This window comes from Triticum dicoccoides, chromosome 1A (assembly GCF_002162155.2).
Source record: "Triticum dicoccoides isolate Atlit2015 ecotype Zavitan chromosome 1A, WEW_v2.0, whole genome shotgun sequence".
In the NCBI taxonomy this organism is placed as follows: Eukaryota; Viridiplantae; Streptophyta; class Magnoliopsida; order Poales; family Poaceae; genus Triticum; species Triticum dicoccoides.
In genome coordinates this window covers 205,377,599-205,399,838 of record NC_041380.1, presented here as the reverse complement: position 1 = coordinate 205,399,838, position 22,240 = coordinate 205,377,599, and the positions used below count along the sequence as shown (strand labels likewise).

At 42.0% G+C, this 22,240-nt stretch overlaps 1 protein-coding gene across 5 annotated transcripts; it reads left to right on the top strand.

Moving 5' to 3' along the window:
* The first annotated feature begins 627 nt into the window (after window positions 1–627).
* On the top strand, window positions 628–13,451 carry LOC119266771. 5 transcript variants are annotated; one of them, XM_037548053.1, is made up of 7 exons: window positions 628–818; window positions 933–1,003; window positions 11,801–11,863; window positions 11,963–12,036; window positions 12,523–12,874; window positions 12,969–13,048; window positions 13,179–13,451. In XM_037548053.1, exons 5-7 carry the CDS (start codon window positions 12,529–12,531, stop codon window positions 13,254–13,256), a joined length of 504 nt encoding a protein of 167 aa, XP_037403950.1. In that variant the 5' UTR covers window positions 628–818; window positions 933–1,003; window positions 11,801–11,863; window positions 11,963–12,036; window positions 12,523–12,528; the 3' UTR covers window positions 13,257–13,451. The 5 variants fall into 5 exon arrangements, 1 of the variants encoding a protein (XP_037403950.1); XR_005132125.1 differs by lacking the exons at window positions 11,801–11,863; window positions 11,963–12,036; window positions 12,523–12,874; window positions 12,969–13,048; window positions 13,179–13,451 and adding exons at window positions 1,289–1,575; window positions 2,684–3,542; window positions 3,655–3,846 and having other exon boundaries at window positions 638–818; XR_005132126.1 differs by lacking the exons at window positions 11,801–11,863; window positions 11,963–12,036; window positions 12,523–12,874; window positions 12,969–13,048; window positions 13,179–13,451 and adding exons at window positions 1,289–1,575; window positions 8,129–8,658 and having other exon boundaries at window positions 645–818.
* The last annotated feature ends 8,789 nt before the right edge of the window (window positions 13,452–22,240 follow it).

Sequence of the window (22,240 nt, the reverse complement as noted above, 5' to 3'; positions counted from 1 at the left end):
GACAAGCTCCTGTAGTTTCTCCTCATCCATGTCCGCTCCTACCTCGAGCGCACAAGCTCCGCCTTGTGTTGTATCAGAGGTTGTAGGTTTATCTAAGATCACATCAAATGCGGCGCTAATTTTTAAGTCCTCACTCCTTTAATAAGATCAATATTAGTTACCTCACAACACGAGCATAGAATGCATGTTCACCCCCTGCAAGGATTTTCATACAATTATATTTATATACTATAAACATATAATTAATTATGAGAAAAACTTATTCTAATGTTTCTATATCTGTACAGTAGATAAATTATTTATACCTCTTACTAATTTATCACAATACAGCAATTACCGTATTTAAACATCAAATAAATGTACACTCAATTTAATTATTCTACTGATTATAATAACACACAAAATTATATAACCTTAATCTATTATCAACCTTACATTCTACAGACTATTTTTATAACTAATCGCTGTGTTTCAACTATATTTAAAATATGCACTATATATATTATAATGTAAAATATTATTCGTCTTTATCCTTATACTTTATAGTACCAATATATTGCAATATTGTCTAATATTACTATATGGCCCAATGGCATTCCTATCGATCCATAACCGAGTCCCTTCTTCTAGCCTGCCACATCCACCCAACCTTATCCTATTGCTCAAAAAAAATAGTCCTGTCTGCTTCCCCGTTCTTATCTCCTTCCCACATCTGCTCACCCTCGTCCGCTCACCCTCGTCTGCTCTCTACCTGCACTGTACCCGCGGTCGCGTGGATCCCCCGCAAGCAGAGGAGCTCCCAGCCAGCCAAGTTGTAGGTAATCCTCATGAAAACCTCTCGCTCCCTCCTTCTCATTCCCCCGTGGTGTTTCTGGCTGGAGAAATCCCCATCCCTCTCTCTCTCTGACTCGTTTTGATTTCTTGCATCTTAGATCCCTTCATCTGTTCTGATGCTCACCAAGGGCAACAAGATCCTCCACCCAGGACAAATCTAATTACCAAGGTATTTTCTTATACTTTAACTCCAGCCGTACTCTTGCTTTACAATACGCTGTCCATATAAATGCTTTCTTATTATTTTCTTATGCACATAAAATCGGTTGGAGGAATGGTCTGATAAGTTTCGTTTCCTGTCCTGGTACATGCTTGGCTCTCCCGATGTCCTCATGATACTAAAATTCTGTTTTCCCATAGGTTCAGTACAAAGTTCTTTAATTGTTAGTGCATATATATGATCTAAAGCTCAGTGCTTACTATTAATGGAAGCTGTGTTTATACCTTCTGCCAGCCCTCTGAGTGTATCTTGTGGATCTATTCTCATGGAGTTGGTTGAGCTATCCAGCACATCACTGGCTGAAGCAATGTTCATGAAACTCGGTCTCCCTAAACCAGTGTACTTTGTGCATCATCTTCCACAAGATCGATTTAGAACAGAGATTCAGTTTCACCGCACAAAAGCACGGTACCATGCTTCAGCGCACCGGACAAAATTATCAAGCCGTATATGTCGCAATGGGGTAGCATCAATGAATCATGCAGCCGAGAAGGCCATCGAATACATGCAGAACAAAGAGGGTAAGGTGCTTGTGGACTATAACTATTATTAGCTAGAGCAAATGAAGATGGCACACACAAGAGTATCAGCCAGGTTGCTAGAACAGTCAGATGAAATCAACCAGCACAGCAAAACCATCAAGCAGATAACTAAAGAAGCATGCAACTGTTAGAATTAATGGGCTAGGCCCATAGCAATTTCTGAAATCTCAAAGCCCATGTGTAAAATGGCAAGTGGTGGTGCTAAGTTTAGTCCCACCTTGGAAGTTGAAGAAGAGTTGGACCTCTTTATATAGTGGGTTCTCTCCACCACTCTAAGTGGTGTGTGAGAAGAGAAAGGGAAAACCACACGCGCTCGCTCGCCTCGCCTGGCCTGGCCGGGGCGGGGCGGGGCGGCGCGTACATGCGACATGCGCGTGAATGGTCCGCCGAAATCCGGTCCGTCTCCTTGCAGGAGCGCAGCTTCTTTTTATCGTTTTTTTTATGTCTTGGCAGACAAGTTTTTGATTTCTTGTCCGGTAAGTATACGAATTAGAAACCGAGTCGGTTTGGGATTGTGGTCGCGACACAATACCGCCTTTGGTCCTAATATATATACAGCTACCGGCTGCGGCCAGAGACACACCGAAAAACACCTAGGGTTTTGCCTCATCTCACAACTTGCGCCGCCATCGTAGTCTACTCCATCCCGAACGCCGGCGTGCATCGGCGCGTGGGAGAGCAGGTCTCCGGAACCGTTCGTCTTTGCGATCCTGCACCGGAAGAGGACGAATTAGGTTTTTGGGAAGCGCTGTGCGCGACTGCTCAAATCCGTCATCACGGGTCGTCTTCCGTCCAAGTCGGGCGGTGCTACTCATCGTCGTATTCATCGCCGTCAGCAGCAGATCGTCGCCAACATCGTCATAAACACTGTCGCACCCATAATAGCTAACGATCAGTACGTCCAACATCCTTTGTTCATGTCTGTTTCTACAACTATTGTTACGTGCTTGCTGCTGTTATGCATGTCTTGCTGTTCTTCTAATTTGCTAGATTATTGCATGCTAGTATCTCTTCTAGTCATGAATTATTTACTGGAATTAATCATGAACTTGCCTAATATTCCAACAATCCAAAAACTTAATTATAGGCAATTTCCTGAGTTAACTATGGCTGGATTCGCTGATGCACTGAGGCCGGATAAGTTTATCGGTGTGCACTTTAAGAGGTGGCAGGTGAAGACCACGCTCTGGCTTACTGCTCTGAAAGTTTTCCACGCTAGTGTTGGTGCTCCAGAGGGAATGACCGACGAAGATCGGAGAAAATTTCAGGAAGCCAATATTATGTTTGTGGGATGCATTCTGAGTGTTCTTGCTGACCGTTTGTGTGATGTGTACATGCACATAAACGACGGAAAAATTCTGTGGGATGCACTGAATGCAAAACTCGGTGCAACAGATGCAGGCAGTGAACTGTACATCATGGAGAGTTTTTATGACTACAAGATGGTGAATAATCGTTCTGTGGTTGAACAAGCTCATGAGATACAGTGCATTGTGAAGGAACTTGAACTCCTTAAATGTGTTCTACCCGACAAATTCGTGGCTGGGTGCATGATTGCAAAGTTGCCTCCTTCATGGAGGAATTTCGCCACAACTCTGAAGCATAAGAGACAGGAGATATCAGTTGAAAAATTTGATTGCATCTCTTGATGTTGGAGAAAAAGCTCGGGCTAAAGATACCACTGAAAAAGGAGGTGAGGTTCAGCCTACTGCTAACATGGTGCAGAGGTACCCACAGAACAAGAACAAAGGGAAGACCAAACCTGTTTTCAACAAGCCTACCAAGACTACTACCTTCAAGAAGAAGAAGTTCAACAAGGCTGAGCTAGATTGCTATGCCTGTGGGAAGCCTGGACACTTTTTCAAGGAATGCCCTGAACGTGCAGACCGCAGAGGGAAAACAAGCTCCAAGACTGTCAACATGGTGACCGCTAGCAATACTGATGGGTATGGTAATTTACCTATTATGCTTTCAGTATTTCAATCATCTTCGTGGTGGATTGATTCGGGTGCTAACGTTCATGTGTGTGCTGACATCTCCCTCTTTACTTCTTATCAGGTCGCAAGGGATTCTTCCGTCTTAATGGGGAATGAGTCACATGCTTCTGTTCGTGGCATTGACACGGTGGATCTGAAGTTTACTTTGAGAAAGATCGTGCAACTAAGGAACGTGCAGCATGTCCCTACTATGAACAAGAATCTAGTTAGCGGCTCCCTTCTATGTCGAGATGGTTTTAAGGTAGTTTTAGAGTCCAATAAAGTAATCGTGTCAAGATTTGGACAATTTATAGGAAAAGGCTATGACTGCGGAGGCTTGTTCCGCTTTTCTCTTTCAGATTTTTGCAATAAGTCAATAAACCAAATTTGTGCTAGTGTTAATGATGATGCAAGTATTTGGCACTCTCGTTTATGTCATATTAATTTTGGTTTAATGTCTCGGCTATCCAGCATGAGTTTAATTCCGAACTTCACAGTTGCCAAAGGTTCTAAGTGCCATAGTTGTGTGCAATCTAAGCAACCTCGAAAGCCTCATAAGGCTGCCGAGGAGAGAAACTTGGCACCTCTAGAACTCATACATTCTGATCTTTGTGAGATGAATGGTGTGTTGACAAAAGGTGGAAAGAGATATTTCATGACTTTGATTGATGATGCGACTAGATTTTGCTATGTTTATTTGTTGCAAACTAAAGATGAAGCATTAGACTACTTTAAAATCTATAAAGCTGAAGTTGAAAATCAACTAGAGAGAAAGATCAAGCGTCTTAGGTCCGATCGTGGTGGAGAGTATTTTCCAAAAGTTTTTGATGAATTTTGTGAGGAACATGGTATTATTCATGAGAGGACGCCTCCTTATTCACCTCAATCAAATGGAGTGGCCGAGAGGAAAAACCGCACATTGACTGACTTGGTGAATGCCATGTTAGACACTGCTGGTTTATCTAAGGCATGGTGGGGGGAGGCTCTATTGACTTCATGTCATGTCCTGAATAGAGTTCCCAACAATAATAAAGAGAAAACCCCTTATGAGGAGTGGGTTGGGAGAAAACCATCGCTTTCTTATTTGCGCACTTGGGGATGTTTGGCAAAGGTCAATATTCCTATTCCTAAGAAACGCAAACTTGGACCAAAGACAGTGGATTGTGTCTTTCTAGGGTATGCTCAACGGAGCATTGCTTATAGGTTTTTAGTGGTAAAATCTGAAGTACCTGATATGCATGTTGATACTATAATGGAATCTCGTGATGCAACATTTTTTGAGAACATATTTCCTATGAAAGATATGCATAGCATTGCTAGATTTTCTTCTGAGATAATTCCTGAATCTAGTACAACTGATGAATATTTCGAACAAACACATGAGGAAGTCCTTGAGAAGGATAGCAATGAAGTTCCTAGAAGGAACAAGAGACAAAGGATTGCAAAATCCTTTGGTGATGATTTCATTGTATACCTTGTGGACGACACACCCAAGACGATTGCAGAAGCATATGCATCTCCGGATGTAGATGATTGGAAAGAAGCTGTTCATAATGAGATGGACTCAATTCTTTCTAATGGAACTTCGGAACTAACTGATAGACCATATGGTTGTAACCCTGTGGGCTGTAAGTGGGTGTTCAAAAAGAAGCTAAAGCCCGATGGTACTATTGATAAGTACAAGGCGTGGCTAGTGGCCAAGGGCTACACTCAAAAAGAAGGCGAAGATTACTTTGACACCTATTCACCCGTTGCTAGAATGACCACCATTCGAGTGTCACTTTCCTTGGCTGCCTCTTATGGTCTTATCATTCATCAAATGGATGTAAAGACAACTTTTCTCAATGGAGAGTTGGAAGAGGAGATCTATATGGATCAGCCTGACGGGTTTGTGGTAAAGGGTGAAGAGAGAAAGGTGTGCAAGTTGTTAAAATCTTTGTATGGTCTAAAACAGGCACCTAAGCAATGGCATGAGAAGTTTGAAAGAACTTTGACTTCTGCAGGATTTGTCATTGACGAGGCTGATAGGTGTGTTTACTATCGCCATGGTGGGGGCAATAGTGTCATATTATGTTTGTATGTGGACGACATACTGATCTTTGATACAAACATTAATGCAATTAATGAGGTCAAGTCTTTTCTATCAAAAAGTTTTGACATGAAAGATCTGGGAGAAGCGGATGTAATTCTAAACATCAAACTTATTAAGGATGAGAGTGGGATTACATTAACGCAATCTCACTATGTTGAGAAGGTCTTGAACCGATTCGGTTTTATGGATAGCAAGCCTTCTCCAACACCTTATGATCCCAGCGTGACACTCAGAAAGAACAAGAAAGAAACGAGAGATCAATTAAGATACTGTCAAATTGTCGGTTCACTCATGTACTTAGCTAGCGCTACAAGACCAGATATCTCTTTTGCTGTGAGCAAACTGAGTAGGTTCATGTCCAACCTGGGTGATGATCATTGGCATGCACTAGAAAGGGTCTTGCGCTATCTGAGAGGTACTATGAGTTACGGAATTACTTATTTAGGGCATCCTGCTGTGCTAGAAGGATATAGTGATTCAAATTGGATCTCCGATGTTGATGTACTTTACGCAACAAGTGGGTATGTATTTACTCATGGTGGTGGCGCAGTGTCATGGAGGTCTTGTAAGCAAACCATATTGACGAGGTCAACTATGGAAGCAGAATTAACTGCTTTGGACACAGCTACTGTTGAGGCAGAATGGCTGCGTGAGCTCTTGATGGACTTGCCGGTTGTTGAAAAACCTGTACCGGCTATTCTTATGAATTGTGATAACCAAACGGTTATCGCTAAAGTGAACAATTCTAAAGATAATGCAAAGTCATCAAGACACGTGAAAAGACGTTTGAAGTCTGTCAGGAAGTTGAGAAACTCCGGAGTAATAACTGTTACGTATATACAAACAGACAAAAACCTGGCAGATCCCTTTACAAAGGGACTATCACGAAATGTGATAGATATTGCATCGAGGGAGATGGGTATGAGACCCATAGATGTTACACCATAGTAGTAACCCAACCTTTGTGATCGGAGATCCCATGAATTAGGATCTGGGAAGAACAAGCTATTGGTTAACTGAGGAGAGTAATAACTTATGATCGTCTCCAAGTGAAGATGCAAAACTCTCAGAGCTGTAAGGCTCAGATCTGTAAGGCAGGTCGGCAACATGCCTTAATGTGGTTCTATTGGCTATAATTAGCAAAGATGCTGTCCTACAGAGCAGTCTTGAAAGAACACACCTATATGAGTTTTGACTGTAAATGTCGCAGTCTATGAGATTTGGGTGATCTCTAGTAAACTCACGAAGAGACCAGGGAGTATGACGTATAAGCTCCAAACCGCGGGGTAGCCTACTAGCGGTCAGGTACTGGTTAAGACTTTGAGTGAAACCTGTTCACACAAAACTAGCAATTCAAGGCATAGTCCATTGTTAAGTTGTGAATGGATGTAGCTTAAAGCTCTAGGCAGAAGTTCAACTTAACAGTCTCTGCTGAAACACTGGTATATTAAACAAGTGGTGAGAGAAGGCAAATCTCTAAATGGGTATTTGAGATCTAGTGGGGGATTGTTAGAATTAATGGGCTAGGCCCATAGCAATTTCTGAAATCTCAAAGCCCATGTGTAAAATGGCAAGTGGTGGTGCTAAGTTTAGTCCCACCTTGGAAGTTGAAGAAGAGTTGGACCTCTTTATATAGTGGGTTCTCTCCATCACTCTAAGTGGTGTGTGAGAAGAGAAAGGGAAAACCACACGCGCGCGCTCGCTCGCCTCGCCTGGCCTGGCCTGGCCTGGCCTGGGCGAGGCGAGGCGGCGCGTACATGCGACATGCGCGTGAATGGTCCGCCGAAATCCGGTCCATCTCCTTGCAGGAGCGCAGCTTCCTTTTGCCGGTTTTTTTATCTCTTGGCAGACAAGTTTTTGATTTCTTGTCCGGTAAGTATACGAATTAGAAACCGAGTCGGTTTGGGATTGTGGTCGCGACACAATACCGCCTCTGGTCCTAATATATATACAGCTACCGGCTGCGGCCAGAGACACACCGAAAAACACCTAGGGTTTTGCCTCATCTCACAACTTGCGCCGCCATCGTAGTCTACTCCATCCCAAACGCCGGCGTGCATCGGCGCGTGGGAGAGCAGGTCTCCGGAACCGTTCGTCTTTGCGATCCTGCACCGGAAAAGGAAGAATTAGGTTTTTGGGAAGCGCTGTGCGCGACTGCTCAAATTCGTCATCACGGGTTGTCTTCCGTCCAAGTCGGGCGGTGCTACTCATCGTCGTATTCATCGCCGTCAGGAGCAGATCATCGCCAACATCGTCATCAACACTGTCGCACCCATAATAGCTAACGATCAATACGCCCAACATCCTTTGTTCATGTCTGTTTCTACAGCTATTGTTACGTGCTTGCTGCTGTTATGCATGTCTTGCTGTTCTTCTAGTTTGCTAGATTATTGCATGCTAGTATCTCTTCTAGTCATGAATTATTTACTGGAATTAATCATGAACTTGCCTAATATTCCAACAGCAACTATGTGGAGCAAGTGCGCAATGCATCAAACAAAATCCAAGACCTTGCTGCCGTCTTCTTGGACCCTGCTACCTCAATGTGTGTTTCTAATATGAAGCAAGCTATCATGGAGATTCACAGTTCAATTGTCGCACTTCAAAGCTCTACAACTACGACATCTCAGTTCCTAGGGGAAAAAGGCATGTACTCAGATGATGAAGTGCCTGAACAGAGCTACAATGGTCACTCAGATGAAGATTCAGCCGATGATATTCATCACCACATGGATGATGACTGTGCCCCATCCCCATGAGCGTCATATTGAGCCTGCTGAACTGTCTCGTTGACATGTGAAACTGTATATGTATGGCTTCACCGCTAGGAAGCGGCTGTGTGTTTGTTGTGTTTAGTCTCCTAGGTTGCTTAAATAAGATGCGAAGCTGTCTACTCATAGCTTCGACCTAGAAATCTTTATCCTTTCTAAACTTCAATCTGGACATGTATAAGTGTAAAGTCTATGTCCTCGTGTTAAGACAGTGTTATTTATCTGTGCTACGCCTATGGTTTCATCCGCTGTGATTCTTCCTTTCAATATCTCCGCTATGAACATACATTCATTTTCTTTAATCTTCCAAGATCAAATCAATGAACATTTGCTAGCGTAATATACAGATAACTATTTGCCCTTTTTACTCAATTCTCCTTGTTCATCAACAGATAAAAAACAACCCTCTTCACCCATCGATTCAGTGTTACCAGAGAGCATCTCATGGAGAAGAACAAATCCTGGCCTTTCGACCTACCCACAGGTGTATGCATTTACTAATGCTACACCAAGTGCCATTTGAGCAGGCATACATATCTTTTCATCTTTCTAACTTCCTAACACATTTATTGCTACCACAGCCGATGAATTGAGCGAGTGGATGTTAACAGAGAGATACATGATTGATAATATTTCTTCTTCACAAGGTTTTATAAGCGCAGTAGAACACAAGACCAGAGAGGTTGTGGAGCTGTGTTCCCACTACATACTAGCACGGTGGGATGGATTGCCTATGGATGAGCACCACGTCACGACCCTCATTTTGGAACATCTTCATCTGCCATATCAACCATATATGTATCCTCCATATGAGAACGCATCCTGGTTGGTGCGAGATTTAATGAATGTGACAAAAACAGCTTATGCACGTGTGGTTCTGTCCAGTGGAGTGACCATGGCACTAGATGGGACTGAAGTTCTATGTTACCTTGTGAAAAATGTTGGTGTGCCAATGGAAGCAATATTGTACGATTTTCAGATTGAGGAAATGATGGAGACAATGAGTGCACATCTAAAGGTAAAGATCTATGGTTTGCCGTTACATCTTTGGACGAGAAGAGCAATTGAGCGTGTCCTGCAGCCACATTGCATTGTTGAGAATGTTAGTCAAGCCAATCTCAGCTTTTGCAAGCTTCGCTCAGTAAATTGCACGGCATGGGCTGTTAGAACTGCTGTGCCATTCCCATGGTATATACTTGTTCATGTCTCCAGCAAGTATGACAAAGGAAGAAACCAAAGCAGTGGCCACAAGAACACAGAGACATTTTGTATTGGTGTTGACAGAATTAATATTGGAACTCCTCATAACAAGTCTCTTCAAAGAACACACAGGAGGATTCCTTCTTTCTTGCAGGCACTAAAGAAAGGAATGGTTTCCCATTCATATTTAAGTGATGTTGACATACCAGCTGACCAAATGCGGATATTGGAATCATCATTCCTCCTGACGTCTTGCGACGAGGGAAAAATTATCACAGAGGATAAGTTAACACGCTGTTTGCAGCAAATGCAGATTGAGTGTCCTGGAAAAGCCATAGTCAAGCAAGTTGGCAGGTTCAAATACCTTGTATATTTCCAAGGGCCAATAACTACAACTTTGTTTCACACGTTGTCTACTGATGCTGCTGGAATCCATCTACCTTTTGGTGCGTTCTTAGTTCAGAAATGGTCAACATCTGCTGGAGCTGTATCTTCTAGCCTCTCTCGAAAAGAACAAATAAGAGTTACAGGGCTGCCAACTGAGTTTTACACCCCGGCTAGAATTAAAGACATACTGAGCCCTCACTGTATGTTACAAAACAGCAGCCATCAAGTTGATGATTCTCCTGATGTTTGGTTCTATGACTGTGCCATGTGGGCAAATGAAAACAAAAATATTCCAGAGGTCATATCTATTTGGACTGCTCCAAATGGATTAACAATGGAGCAGTCACCTGTTCAAGATCTCCAGGTTCCTCTGTAGTTGTACCATGCAAGAATTATTATCCGCTAATATCACCATGCTTTAGGAGCTCAGATCACAGTGCCGGCATATCTACCTCAACTGGGCAGCCTTCATTATTTACGTGTTTCTGTAAATAAGTAGAAGTCAGATTACTATGTCTACGCTTTTGCACCATGCAATCTGTCGCTTGCTGCCTACTACTTCTCCCTCGCGTATCTTTTTCTTTTTATGTTCTACCTATGCCACTCCAGGGCTGCCCTCCTAAGGATAACTCTTCCTTATCGATCTTCCTTTTTAATTAACCAGCCCATTTCGCAAAACAGATGTTGCGTTGTTTAAAATTCACATGCGCGGTACTGGATTTTAATTACACTTCTTTGAACCCTTCCAATATAAGTATTTTCCCTCTAATATATAACTGATATATGCGTACTGCAGTAGAAATTACAGAATGGTGATCCACCTGATTATTCATTACTGAGGAAATGTTTTGTTTTTCACATGTTATCTTCAGTCTTAACTTACATTCTTAGTGCCTTCATACAATTTATGATGCAAAAAGGCTGCCCAAATAAAAAATAAGCAGTCCAGTTATTTGTATTTCTTTCATTATTACTTGATTTTTTATTCCCTTTCTTTCCTTCTTCGGTTTTCTTCAATTTATCTTTGTTTCTTTGTTGTGCTTTTTCTTTTCCATTGGTTTCCCTTGTACATTTTTTCTATATACCAAGAACATTTACACATATACAGTTTTTGTTTTTCCCAAAAAAATGATTAGAAAATCTGATTTTTTTTCCATGTCTACGTTTTCCATACACATTGTACATATTTTGTATACATCAGGAATATTTTTGTATACACATTAATTTTTTGCAAATGCATGATTAAGATACTTTAGAACTTATACTTCTTAATGTATAACTTTTCATGAAAATTGTACATTTTTTTGCAGTAGGAATTTCTAATATGTACACTTATTTTTTTCATATACATGATTACTGATTTCTAACACATATATTTTTTATGCTGCTTTTTACATACACATTAACTTTTCTTCTGCACCCGGGACATTTTTTATATGCACGCTTAGTTTTTAAAAATCCATGATTAACATTTTTGAAAACTTAATATTTTTATGCCCATTATTTCCACACACACAGAGTATGTTCTACATACATCGGATACTTCTATTAGTTTAGACTCGCGATATAATACGTGTCCTATAAAACTAATGATTAGCCCTATAATAAATCACATCTATTTTCGTACTCTGCAAGCACACATTCGCTCACGTCCACAAAACAAAAAGGGCACCTACATAAACTTCAGCATATATATAAAGGTTCGACCCGCCAGCCCATATGCAGGCCCATTATTCCATGGGCTAGGAACCTCATGACAAATACAACCTTTTTACCAGGTCCATTCCATCTGCCTTATCCTCTCCTTCAGACCAACCGAAACCGAATCATCTCTGCTTCGGGTGAGTTCGTCCCTTCTTCGATGCTCTCTTATCATTGCAACACCAGATTTCTAGCCCTCCTTACTTTCCTGTAAATTTACTATTTGTTTCAATCTGCAGACTTTCGTCCGCCTTTCTGTCTTCCTTGACGGCAATTTCTACCGCTTGCTGCCCCGTCCGTTCTGCCTGTAGAGGTATTTCTGTAGATCTCAGATTCAGCTTATCTCGCTCCACCGTTTAATGCGCCTGTGCTTGCCTTCGGTACATTAAAGATTATCAACGGTGTATGAAAATGAGAGAAACCCTTGTTTATTCACTGGCTCAGTCAAATAGCCTGATATTTAGCCTTGACTTTGTCTAGGTGACCAAAGCACTCCGCTCGAGTTCATGGTTTTCCTATACTGTAGCAAATTCTTTATTTCCCTGGCTTGTTCATGCTCATAAAGTTACATATAGCAGCTACTGAATCGACTGTTACTCAGCAAGCACCGCACATTTTGCTTCATCCATCTATACATATAGAAGATTCATCTGCTTATATTAACCATAGATTGATTGCTATCCTGTCATCTCTGCTTGCTATTTACCTCGTGCATGTGCATTCCTTCCTTCGATGAAACACCATTACACCACTGCATGATATTCTCACTTCTCAACTAACATCCTGTAAAAATCTCTAGGACAACATGAACACTGAAAATCACCAGTATGTTGCTGATGCTAATGGATTTGATAGAGTTACCGAGTCTGAGGTTAACAAGAAAAATATAATGCCAGCATCTTATGCGGGCAAACTTCGCTGCATGACTGAAAACTTCCATGATGCTGTCGCTGTTTCACGTGTCCATGGCTCACCTGATATATTCACAGACTTCACGTATGATCCAAACTGGCCTGAGATAGTTCAGGGTCTTGAGCATGGACAACAGGCGGTCGATGAGGCTGATTTTACTGCTCAAGTGTATCAACTGAAACTCCTTGAGTACGTGGAAAAAATTAAGGCCGGACAGGTGTTTGGGCTTGTAGTTACTGGTAATGTAGCCAGTGTCTTCCCTTGGTTTCCTTAATTTTTTCTTCTCCATGCATCTTAATTTCCCTGTTCTTCACTTGCCCTCTTGTTTTCCAGTCCTCCACTCCGTGGACTTCCACAAGAGGAGTCTGCCCCATGCACATATCCTTGTTTGGCGGGAAAAAGATTATGGGCAGGTCATAACGCCAACTTCCCTAAATCCTCTCTTTCTTCTGCTATTAGTATTTCTACCAAATTTAGATTCTTCTTTATTTTCCATGGTTTCTTCTAGCAAAATTCCTAATAATTAAGTTGCCCATGCCACAGGGATCTGCGTCCACTAATGTTGATGATGATGCTCTTGCGATTGCACATGCTAACGCCATGGAAGCTGCACTTCGCTGATTTGGATCTAACAACTAAAGCCATGTCCACAAAGACAAGTGAAAACTGCTTTGCCATTGCTGTTTTCACACGATTGGTCAAGTGCCCAGAATAGCCTGTTACTATGTTTGTCGCATGTTTGTAAACCAAGTGTTTGGAAACCCCCAATCATACATTCCCTTATTTATGATCTGAACTAGGCTATTTTCATGCTCTATGGATATCGTTATTAACCCTTTGTTGGTGTGCCCTCTGTACCTCATGACTATTTCAATTTACTAAGATACCTACTCTAAAGAAGAAAATCCCGTTTAGGATAAACCCACACCAGCTTTTCTTCATGTTTAGAATAAACCTACACCCAGCTTTTCCTTGGCCGTTGCATCTCTAGGCCTAGGTATGTGCAATTATGATGGTAGTCTTGTCCCTACCACACTCATAAACCCTACATGCTCAACCTAACTATATATCTTACCAGGCTTAAGTAGAAGAAAACAGTAGAAGAAAATAGAAAACAAGGAAAAAACAAATAATAAATGAAGAAAGGGACAAAGGAAAAAGATTCAGTGGACCCGTTCGCTGCCGCTTTATATTCGGCTCCTCACAGGTCACAAGCGTCGCTGCTCGTGGGTTGTCCAAATGATACACGGGCCATCAAAAAACTGTGCGGCCCAGCCGCAGCCTACCTATGGCCCGATGACGGTAACTCTCACCTCCGGGGCCCCCACCAGCCGAGACGCCCTTATCCATCTTCTCCTTCTCCTATCGTCTTATCCATCCATCTCCTCACACTCTTCCTCATCGCCTGCTCAGATCTAACCTGCGGCAGCACCGACGCCAAGCTCAACATGGAAGCCACGAAGGCTGCTGCCGATTGACTCTTCCACACGGTATTCCTTCCGCACCGTTGTGTTTTACTCCCCTCCGATCCTTTCTCATACCTTTTCCCTCATGCTTGTTCTAGATCCACGATTTCTCTGCCGACCTGCCCAGCGCCCCTTCTCCCACCGGTCAGCATCGTCTCTCTCGGCAGGTAAACTCCTATTCCGGCCCACTTTTCTTCATCGTGTAACTGCCTTTGAGGCACCAATGCATAATGCACCTAAAGGCGCTTGAGCCTAAATCTGGAAATGTTTTTGATTAACCGGTTAAATTGGTTTGGTTTTCTGTTATGGGTTAAATTGGTTCAAGTTCATATCGGCCAAGCCATCTAACAGTTGGGTCTGTTTTGGTTTTATGGTGGAAAGAGTTAGTTATGGTTGGGTCTGGGCCTAAACAATTCGGTTCCCCGTAGTTAATTAAAAACTATGGTCCAAAACCAGTTCTGTAGATTGGTTGGATGGAGACAATGAAGTCGACTTTAAAAGCTTGGGACTATTAGTTTTGTCTCAGCCGCTCGTCGATGGCGCCAGCGTGCTGCTGCTTCTTAGAACTAGCACTTGGTGAGTTGGCATGTGCAACCGTGCGTGGTGGGTAACTGATCTCAAACCATAAGCTAAAACCATGGTTCCTGTCAATAGTTTAGTTCGGTTTGGGTGGAGATCGTAAGTAGTTTAGTTTGGGTTGGGTGCTGCTCAACAATTAGGTTGGTCAGTTTGGTTTTGATTGCTGAAATTACCAATGTGGGTTCAGTTTAGATATGGTTCAGTTCTTCAACCATTGCTAGGTTTACTTGAGCCTATGCTTTCGATTATCCTAAACTTTTTCCTGCCCGATATAAACAAACTAGGTGAAAACGATAGGTCTCCCTAATAGTTTTCTTTCATTTCAGCAACCCTGTCTAATATAGATTATAGAAAATTGATCCTGGGCATCTTTATCTACTTAGAATCACTTTTCTCGTTGCAAAATTCAACCCGAAGAAACAACTCCTCGCCAACCGTTTTTCCTTCTTCTTCCTACCCATATAGACCTGCAGGTGGTCCTATACTTAGAGCCAGATTTTTCAGCAGTGACATTTTGTCTTGCTTGCGTCAGGTCCCAGCAATGGCTTCTGTTCCAGTTTCGTCTAAGATTCTGCTTGATGCTATGTTAGAGAAGGTTGGCCTTCCAGCGGCCACCTACTCAGCGCGCCCAATAGAGGGCACGCATCTGGAGGTTACCATTACCTTTTACCCAATCAAGATCAAGCTCGGGAGGTCACCTGTCAAAGTTTCCCTGTCTACCTCACAGCACCAGGATCTAGCAGAAGCTCGGGATTATGTGGCTGCTGCAGCAATTAAGTACATGGATGCTTACGAGGGTGTGGTTCCAAAAGATTACCATTATGATCAACTAAGGACTGTGGAAAAGGCGAATGTACTATTGGGTCGGCCGCTTAAGGCAATGAAAGAGGGACAATGCATCTCTAAAACAAGAGCTGAAAGAGAGCCTTGGCAAAAACAAGCTCCTGAGCAAAGGATGGGATGGATCCTTGAGCACGGAACAGACCATCGTCAGCAACCTTAACCATCTGGTCAACAGCAGTCTAAGCCCAGGTTCTACTCCAGATGACCTGGAGCTCAATAATGTTCTTCTCAATGTAGAGGCCAACTGCGAATACCTTCAGCAGTACATTGATGAGGCCATGGTCAACCTTCAAGAAACTGGTGTCTATCCTTATGGCCAGGAGCAGTCAACAGACGACGATGAGGACCTGCCAACCTCACTTGATGATGAGCAGATCTTCGACAACGAAGGACTGCTCTACTGATTTCTGTGTTGTACCTGAAGATCACTTCTAACAGCCTTGCAAGAATCTTTAGATCACTGCTATCATCATTAGAGCCAGCCGTTGCTCCCTACTAATATAGTTATCTATAGCCATATGTAATATATATCCTATCGCACCATGGCGCAGTCGGTTCTTCCAAATCTATCTGCTGAGCCTTAATGATCTATATGTGTATGTGAACCTAATGATGTAATATGTCCTATCGAACCATGCCACTCTCCATTATGCTAAATCTACTGCTGGATGTTCATGCTTTATTTATTTGTTTCGCTACGCTCTACTGTGTTTAAATCATATGTCTAATAGCATTCTTGTGCTTCCAAGTTTATCTCAGCGTTATGCCATGTTTTTTTACATTTAGTTACGTAGGTATGTGTGCTAACTGAATAATTATGCCACGTTATGCCTTTTGAATCCAACGAGCAAGCGGCGGCGTCAAACAAAGTCCGTGCATGCCTCTTCTACCAACTCTTTCCTTTCAGCAATCTCATCTGCGGTTTATAATAACACACGCTGTCACCTAATTACATCATCCTACAAGGGAAAAATAACACAGATCGGCGAAAATCACACCAAAGCCTACCACCTCTGTCAAAAGAAATGTTATAAATTGTCAGCAATTATACATCCTAAATGCACCTGTACCTTATAAACTATGTGATTTAGGCTAAAGATAAAGTAATTATAATATTTTGCCACTATGATAAATACATAAAGAACATATCCTTAGCTATTATTATAGATCATCATTCTTTCACGTAGAGTTTCCATTATAGATGTTTACTGTTGTGCACTTTATTATTAGATGCTCATACCGTCTCACCTTATGCCAATTGGCTAAAATTACCTGCTCCTGCTTATAGCCTGATGGGCCAATGTATGTGAACAACTGCCTTTTAACCTCGCTAACCACTTATCGCTGCAGAGTCAAATCCTTCTCGCCATGGATGACAACTTATTCGTGCCTCTGCTCCCGAAGGTAAGATCGCCTGACATAACCTGTTGTTGCCACCTACTCGTTTCTGCAGCATCTTCAAGGAATCCTTTTCATTGTTAACTATTCGTTCCACAGCTTGCAGCAACACTGGTCACCGTCAGCAGGCAGCACGTGCTGCAGTTATCCATAAATGCCCTTAGAGTTACAGCAAGCCAATCAGTACACTATGACGAAGATGATGACAGTTTCTTTGCCACTGTTGAAATACATGTTCCAGCACATGAAAACATTCCTCAGTTTAAAACAACCATATTTGCTGGACACAACTGCCAAACAACAAACGCGGCTCATGAATCAGCGAGTACTACTGCTCTGCATTACATGCAGCAAGGAGGCATTCTAATTATCGATGACCTGAATTTCCCTGAGCTTCAAAAGTGCAAAAAAGAGGTGGTCAGAGCCAAGTCATGGTCAGACATATTTGAGCATGAAACAGTCAAGCTAAATAGAAAAATAGGTTCCTTAGAGAGGGAATTAACATCTCTTAAAGAGAACAGTGTTGTTCGTAAGCCAATCCAGCAACCCTAGGCAACAGAAGAGCTAGACCAATAGGTATAGGCTGAACCTTCTACATCATGCAATTTAGTTATTCTTTACTTAGTTCTTCCTAATTAGTGAATAACCTCTAAAAAATATAAATGGTACAGATATGTACCTCATACGATTTAGCTTAAATTTTTTGTTATGCTGCTGAGAAAATTGAACAATTTTTCCTTTGTGTATTGAAAACACGCGCCACCATTTTCATCTAAGAACTTCTATGCACAAACTGATTTCATTCAACGGCTTGAATCTCAGCTTTACTAAGCATTTTATGTTTTCCACTGTCTTCCTACCTGATGTTTCTTTGCCTCTGTGTTTAAAGCCCTCAGCTGCATTGCAAATGTCAACACCGCCTACTGAACAATAGTTTATACAGCCTATTCCAGTTGCAGACACGGTCAGTTATATCCTGTGTTTTAGCGTGATATATGTCTTTCAACTGCACTTCGTATCCCACTACAACCACATGTAATTCCACTTCTGGTACAAACAGAGGATGCACAATACCAATGAACCAATGGATGTATTTTCTAACTTCTCACTTCAGCCTTTTTAACTCTATATTTAAAAACCTCAAATGAATTATAGGTGTCAATCCCACCACATGAACATCATTGCACTGAACTTTTCACTGTTGCCAATAAGGTCAGTTATTTCCCCTTTTCAGCTAATCTATATGCATGCTGCAAGTGCGCTTTCAATACCTGTGTAATAACATGTCTTGACCATGTGCAGCCCAAAGAGAACAACAAAGGCGATGGTCCCTTCCTGTCAGCTACAACATCAACTCATAAATTACCTTCTTCTAGGTAAGCGATTACATGCACACATTTCCAATATCTTATCACTCAAAAACTCACAAATTATCTTCTCAGTGCCAGAACCCTAACAAGAAAGCATGGCGTTGGTGCAAGAAGGGCTTTGTTTGCCAGCAAGCGAAAAGACACCAATGCTTAGATGCCAAGGGATCAATTAGCAACAGCACAAGTTCTATTAGTTCGTGTAGTATATGCTGGAGCTCTTGGTTGTACGCTTTTGAGTAGCCTATATGAGCTAACAAACAGAACACCTCTTCTATATCAATGTATTATACTTTCATGATTTCATCTACTAAAAATGCTTCTACAATCTATTTATCATTTGTATGCTTTTATAAACCATAGTAACAGATTGCTATTAACAAGGTGGATTAAAGTTCCAGAGCCAGGTACCCACAATAGCCAATTACTATGTTTGTCGCATATTTGAAAAACCAGTGTTTGCCACTCATAAAGCCATGGTCAACCCCCAGTCATACATTTCCTTATTTAAAATTCAAACTAAGCTATTTTCATATTCTATGGATATCATTGTAAGGCATTCAAATCTGTTATAAAATATTTATTTAACATATCTATAATTACCAGTGTAATGTTTCCTGCTTTAGAATCCATGCTTGTATGGTAAACTTTACAAACTTAATATTTAATCCTAAGGTTTAGGCTCTCAATAACCTAATACTGATGCCAGTCGACAAGCAAATCGTGACAAACTCACGCGCTGTTATTATGAAATTTAGCTAGGTATGGCCCTCCTTACAACCATGAAATCAATAGCCAACCTCCCTATAGAAAGAAGATCAAATAAAAGGTAGGATGTGTACACTAAAAAAGAAAACAAGAAGTAGAAAAAAATGGGAAAACGGAAAAGGAAAAGGGATCTTCCCCTGCACCCTGGGCCACGCCAGCCCAACAGGCCAAGTTGGCCTGGCCTCCCCCTCATCTCCCTCCCCGCACACTGTTCCTCCGACCGAGACCCCTTCCTCCCCGCTCGTCCCCGCCGGACCAGGCGCAGCGCCCGGCGCCGCCACGTCGCCGGCGAGAGGATAAGATGCCCCCGCCTCCTCGGTCCTCTCACACCTGCTCCACCCACTCCCACTCGTCCCCTCAGCCCCTCCAAGGCCTCTTCTCCCTCCCCCCCCCTCCGCCTTGCCGTACACCCAGCCTTCCCCCCTACTCAGCGACGGCAGCAAGAGTCATCCACGCCTGTGGCAACAAAGGTAATTCACCACCCAGGTTCATTGATCCCTCATTCTCCACTTTCCCCTCACCTCAATTTATTTCTTCCAGCTCAGATCCAACAAATCACGCATGGACGACATGGACATTGGAGCTGTATGTGACGAGGGATCTTCAACCTCGGCATTATTGAGGAAAAGAACACCTGAACCTGGGGTAACATTCTAAATCCCTATTGTAACTCATTTCTCAGAGGAAGAGTTTCATATGAACAGTGCAAACGTTTTCCGTGAAACAACCAGCCTCCAAGAAAACAAAGTACATCTACATACGTACATCACAAATCTGCATGTTCTATATCTTTTGGAAGTGCCAGGCCACTTGATCACACTTAATCCACAAATATTTCAGATTTTAGAATGTTCCACTTTAATATCTGATGCGGCTCTGTTACACATTATTTGGTCCTAGAGATGTCAGATTTCGCAAGTTGTTAGTGCGCAAAGCATTATTATTCTACATTTTGAATGTACTGGTCATGCCACTCTTTATTCCCTTTCTCTGTGGCTAAAGCCTTACTGAGAATGTTTAGATTGATTTTTCACTTTGTAGCACTTATTCCATGTGAGACACATAGCGTATTTATGTCATCCGGACATAATAGTGACATGTCAACTAAAGAAACTTGAAAGGGTGAATTGTTTCAAATCAATGTTGTACTTCAAACTCAGAAGACTTGAAAAAATATAATTCTCCTTACCCTCTCTTATCCTTTAGGAAATGTTTGAAATACTACTTCCATATTGAGATGGAATGCATATAGTCAGTGAAACGCTTTTGAATTCATATAGACAGTTCATCATAAAAAATATACTGCACTATATTTTGCGTTGTATATGCATTTAGAATACATCGTTACTATTTTATCAATCATTCTTACAGGTTTCTAATCATGATATTTGACATACCATTACTTTTGCTCCACAGGAAGATGCCTACCTGATAGTAATTCCTTATGCCCACATATTTGACCTTATGCTAAAAGCTTTGAAGTTGCCCTCTGCAAGTTACTATCACAAGATATGTCCAGGCAGCAAGAATCGTGTGACGGTTACTTTCAATTCTTCGCTGCAATTGATTGATGGTTTGCTTGTTCCGACCTCAATATCGGGTGCAATTTTACATGCCTATGAAGATGCGGAAGACAGTGCTGCTATCGCAGCTATTAGGTACATGGAAAATGCATACGGCAGACAAATAAGAGACTACCACTACACCCATGTCAAGAAGCTAGAAAATGAAGTCAAGCATCTGGTCAGATGGTTAGTAGCAGCGAACAAGACAATCAAAAAACTACGCAAAGGGTGGTACTACGCCGTCAGATATATGAGTTCATATTCTATTCAAATGCAAAACACAACGACTGCTCGACACTTGAAAGGGCAAGATAACACCAAAGGGGCTATGAAATCATCACTTGCAAGCATTGAAAAACTGATAGAGAGGCTGCGCTATATTAGTATGAAGTCTGAACAGCGCCTGGAGACTACAAGAGATAGCTTTTGGTGAACTTCGGTCAATATGCGCTCACCAGGATGTTTCTAAGCTTACTAGAACATCTTCCTTTTGTTTCATATCAAGCAGCATGGTCTATTGATGCTTTTGGAGCACTCTAAGTAAGATACGTATTGTAGCCTTCCATTGCTGCCTCTTTGGCTAAAAGAAGTGTAAAACTTTAAATTCCATTGTTATCTCTACGGTTAAACTCACTTTCTCATCGCTTGTTCTCTATGTAAATAATTGCCTTTCTCCTGCTATTTTCAGAAGAATACATAGTTAAACCACCTCTTTACTGTCCATGTATTGAGGTCCATGACCATATTTACTCACATACTGTGTACGCTTTTGAGTAGCCCACGAGCTAGCGAACAAAATACCTTTTCTATATCAACGCCATGTACTATGAATGCTCACCAAAAAAATCTCTGTCAAGAACAATCTAAGAAACTTAAAAGAAAAACATGGCTTACAAAAAAACATAAGTCCCCCAAAAAATGTTAATTCAGAAAAAATTCACAAACAGTTCTAAAAGATTTCATAAATTTTATAAAAAATACTAACTAAACTAAGAACAACTCATCCATTCTTCACAAGAAGAAAAATACCTCCTCCATTCCTCGCAGAGGGAAAAAACCCTCATCCATTCGAAACATGGTAGTGTCACCCACTGCTGCACCGCGAGTCACCCCAGGCCCATATACACCGGCCCAGCGCGAGTAAAATAGGAGCAGACACCTCCGCTTCTGGCCCCCTACTGCCCACAAACGCCCTTCTCCCCATTTCACTCACCCTCTGCCTCTAGGGTTTCCCCCGATACAATGGCGAAGTGCAGGATCTGCCGCCAGTACTGGAGACACCTTGTCAAGCACCACAGCTACGCAGATCCAAGCCGCTGTCGCGCACCCAGTCATCATCGCCAGTCATCGTCTTCTTCTGCAGCAACGACCCAATCTCGCGCGTGGGTGGAGTCGACAAGCGCCGGTTTCTTCTTCCTCAACGACGACCACCAATTCCAAATCCCAACAGGTGCGACTCACACTGAGTTTTAGAATCACCCAATCTTATTTTATCCATGGATCCACTACCTCATCTTTGACCTGCGTCTCCATCCTTTGGCAAATACTTCAGATTTTCACAAATTTTTAGACTTTTCTGGCATAATTACATATAGCCCCTGTCGTTATTTACTTCAATG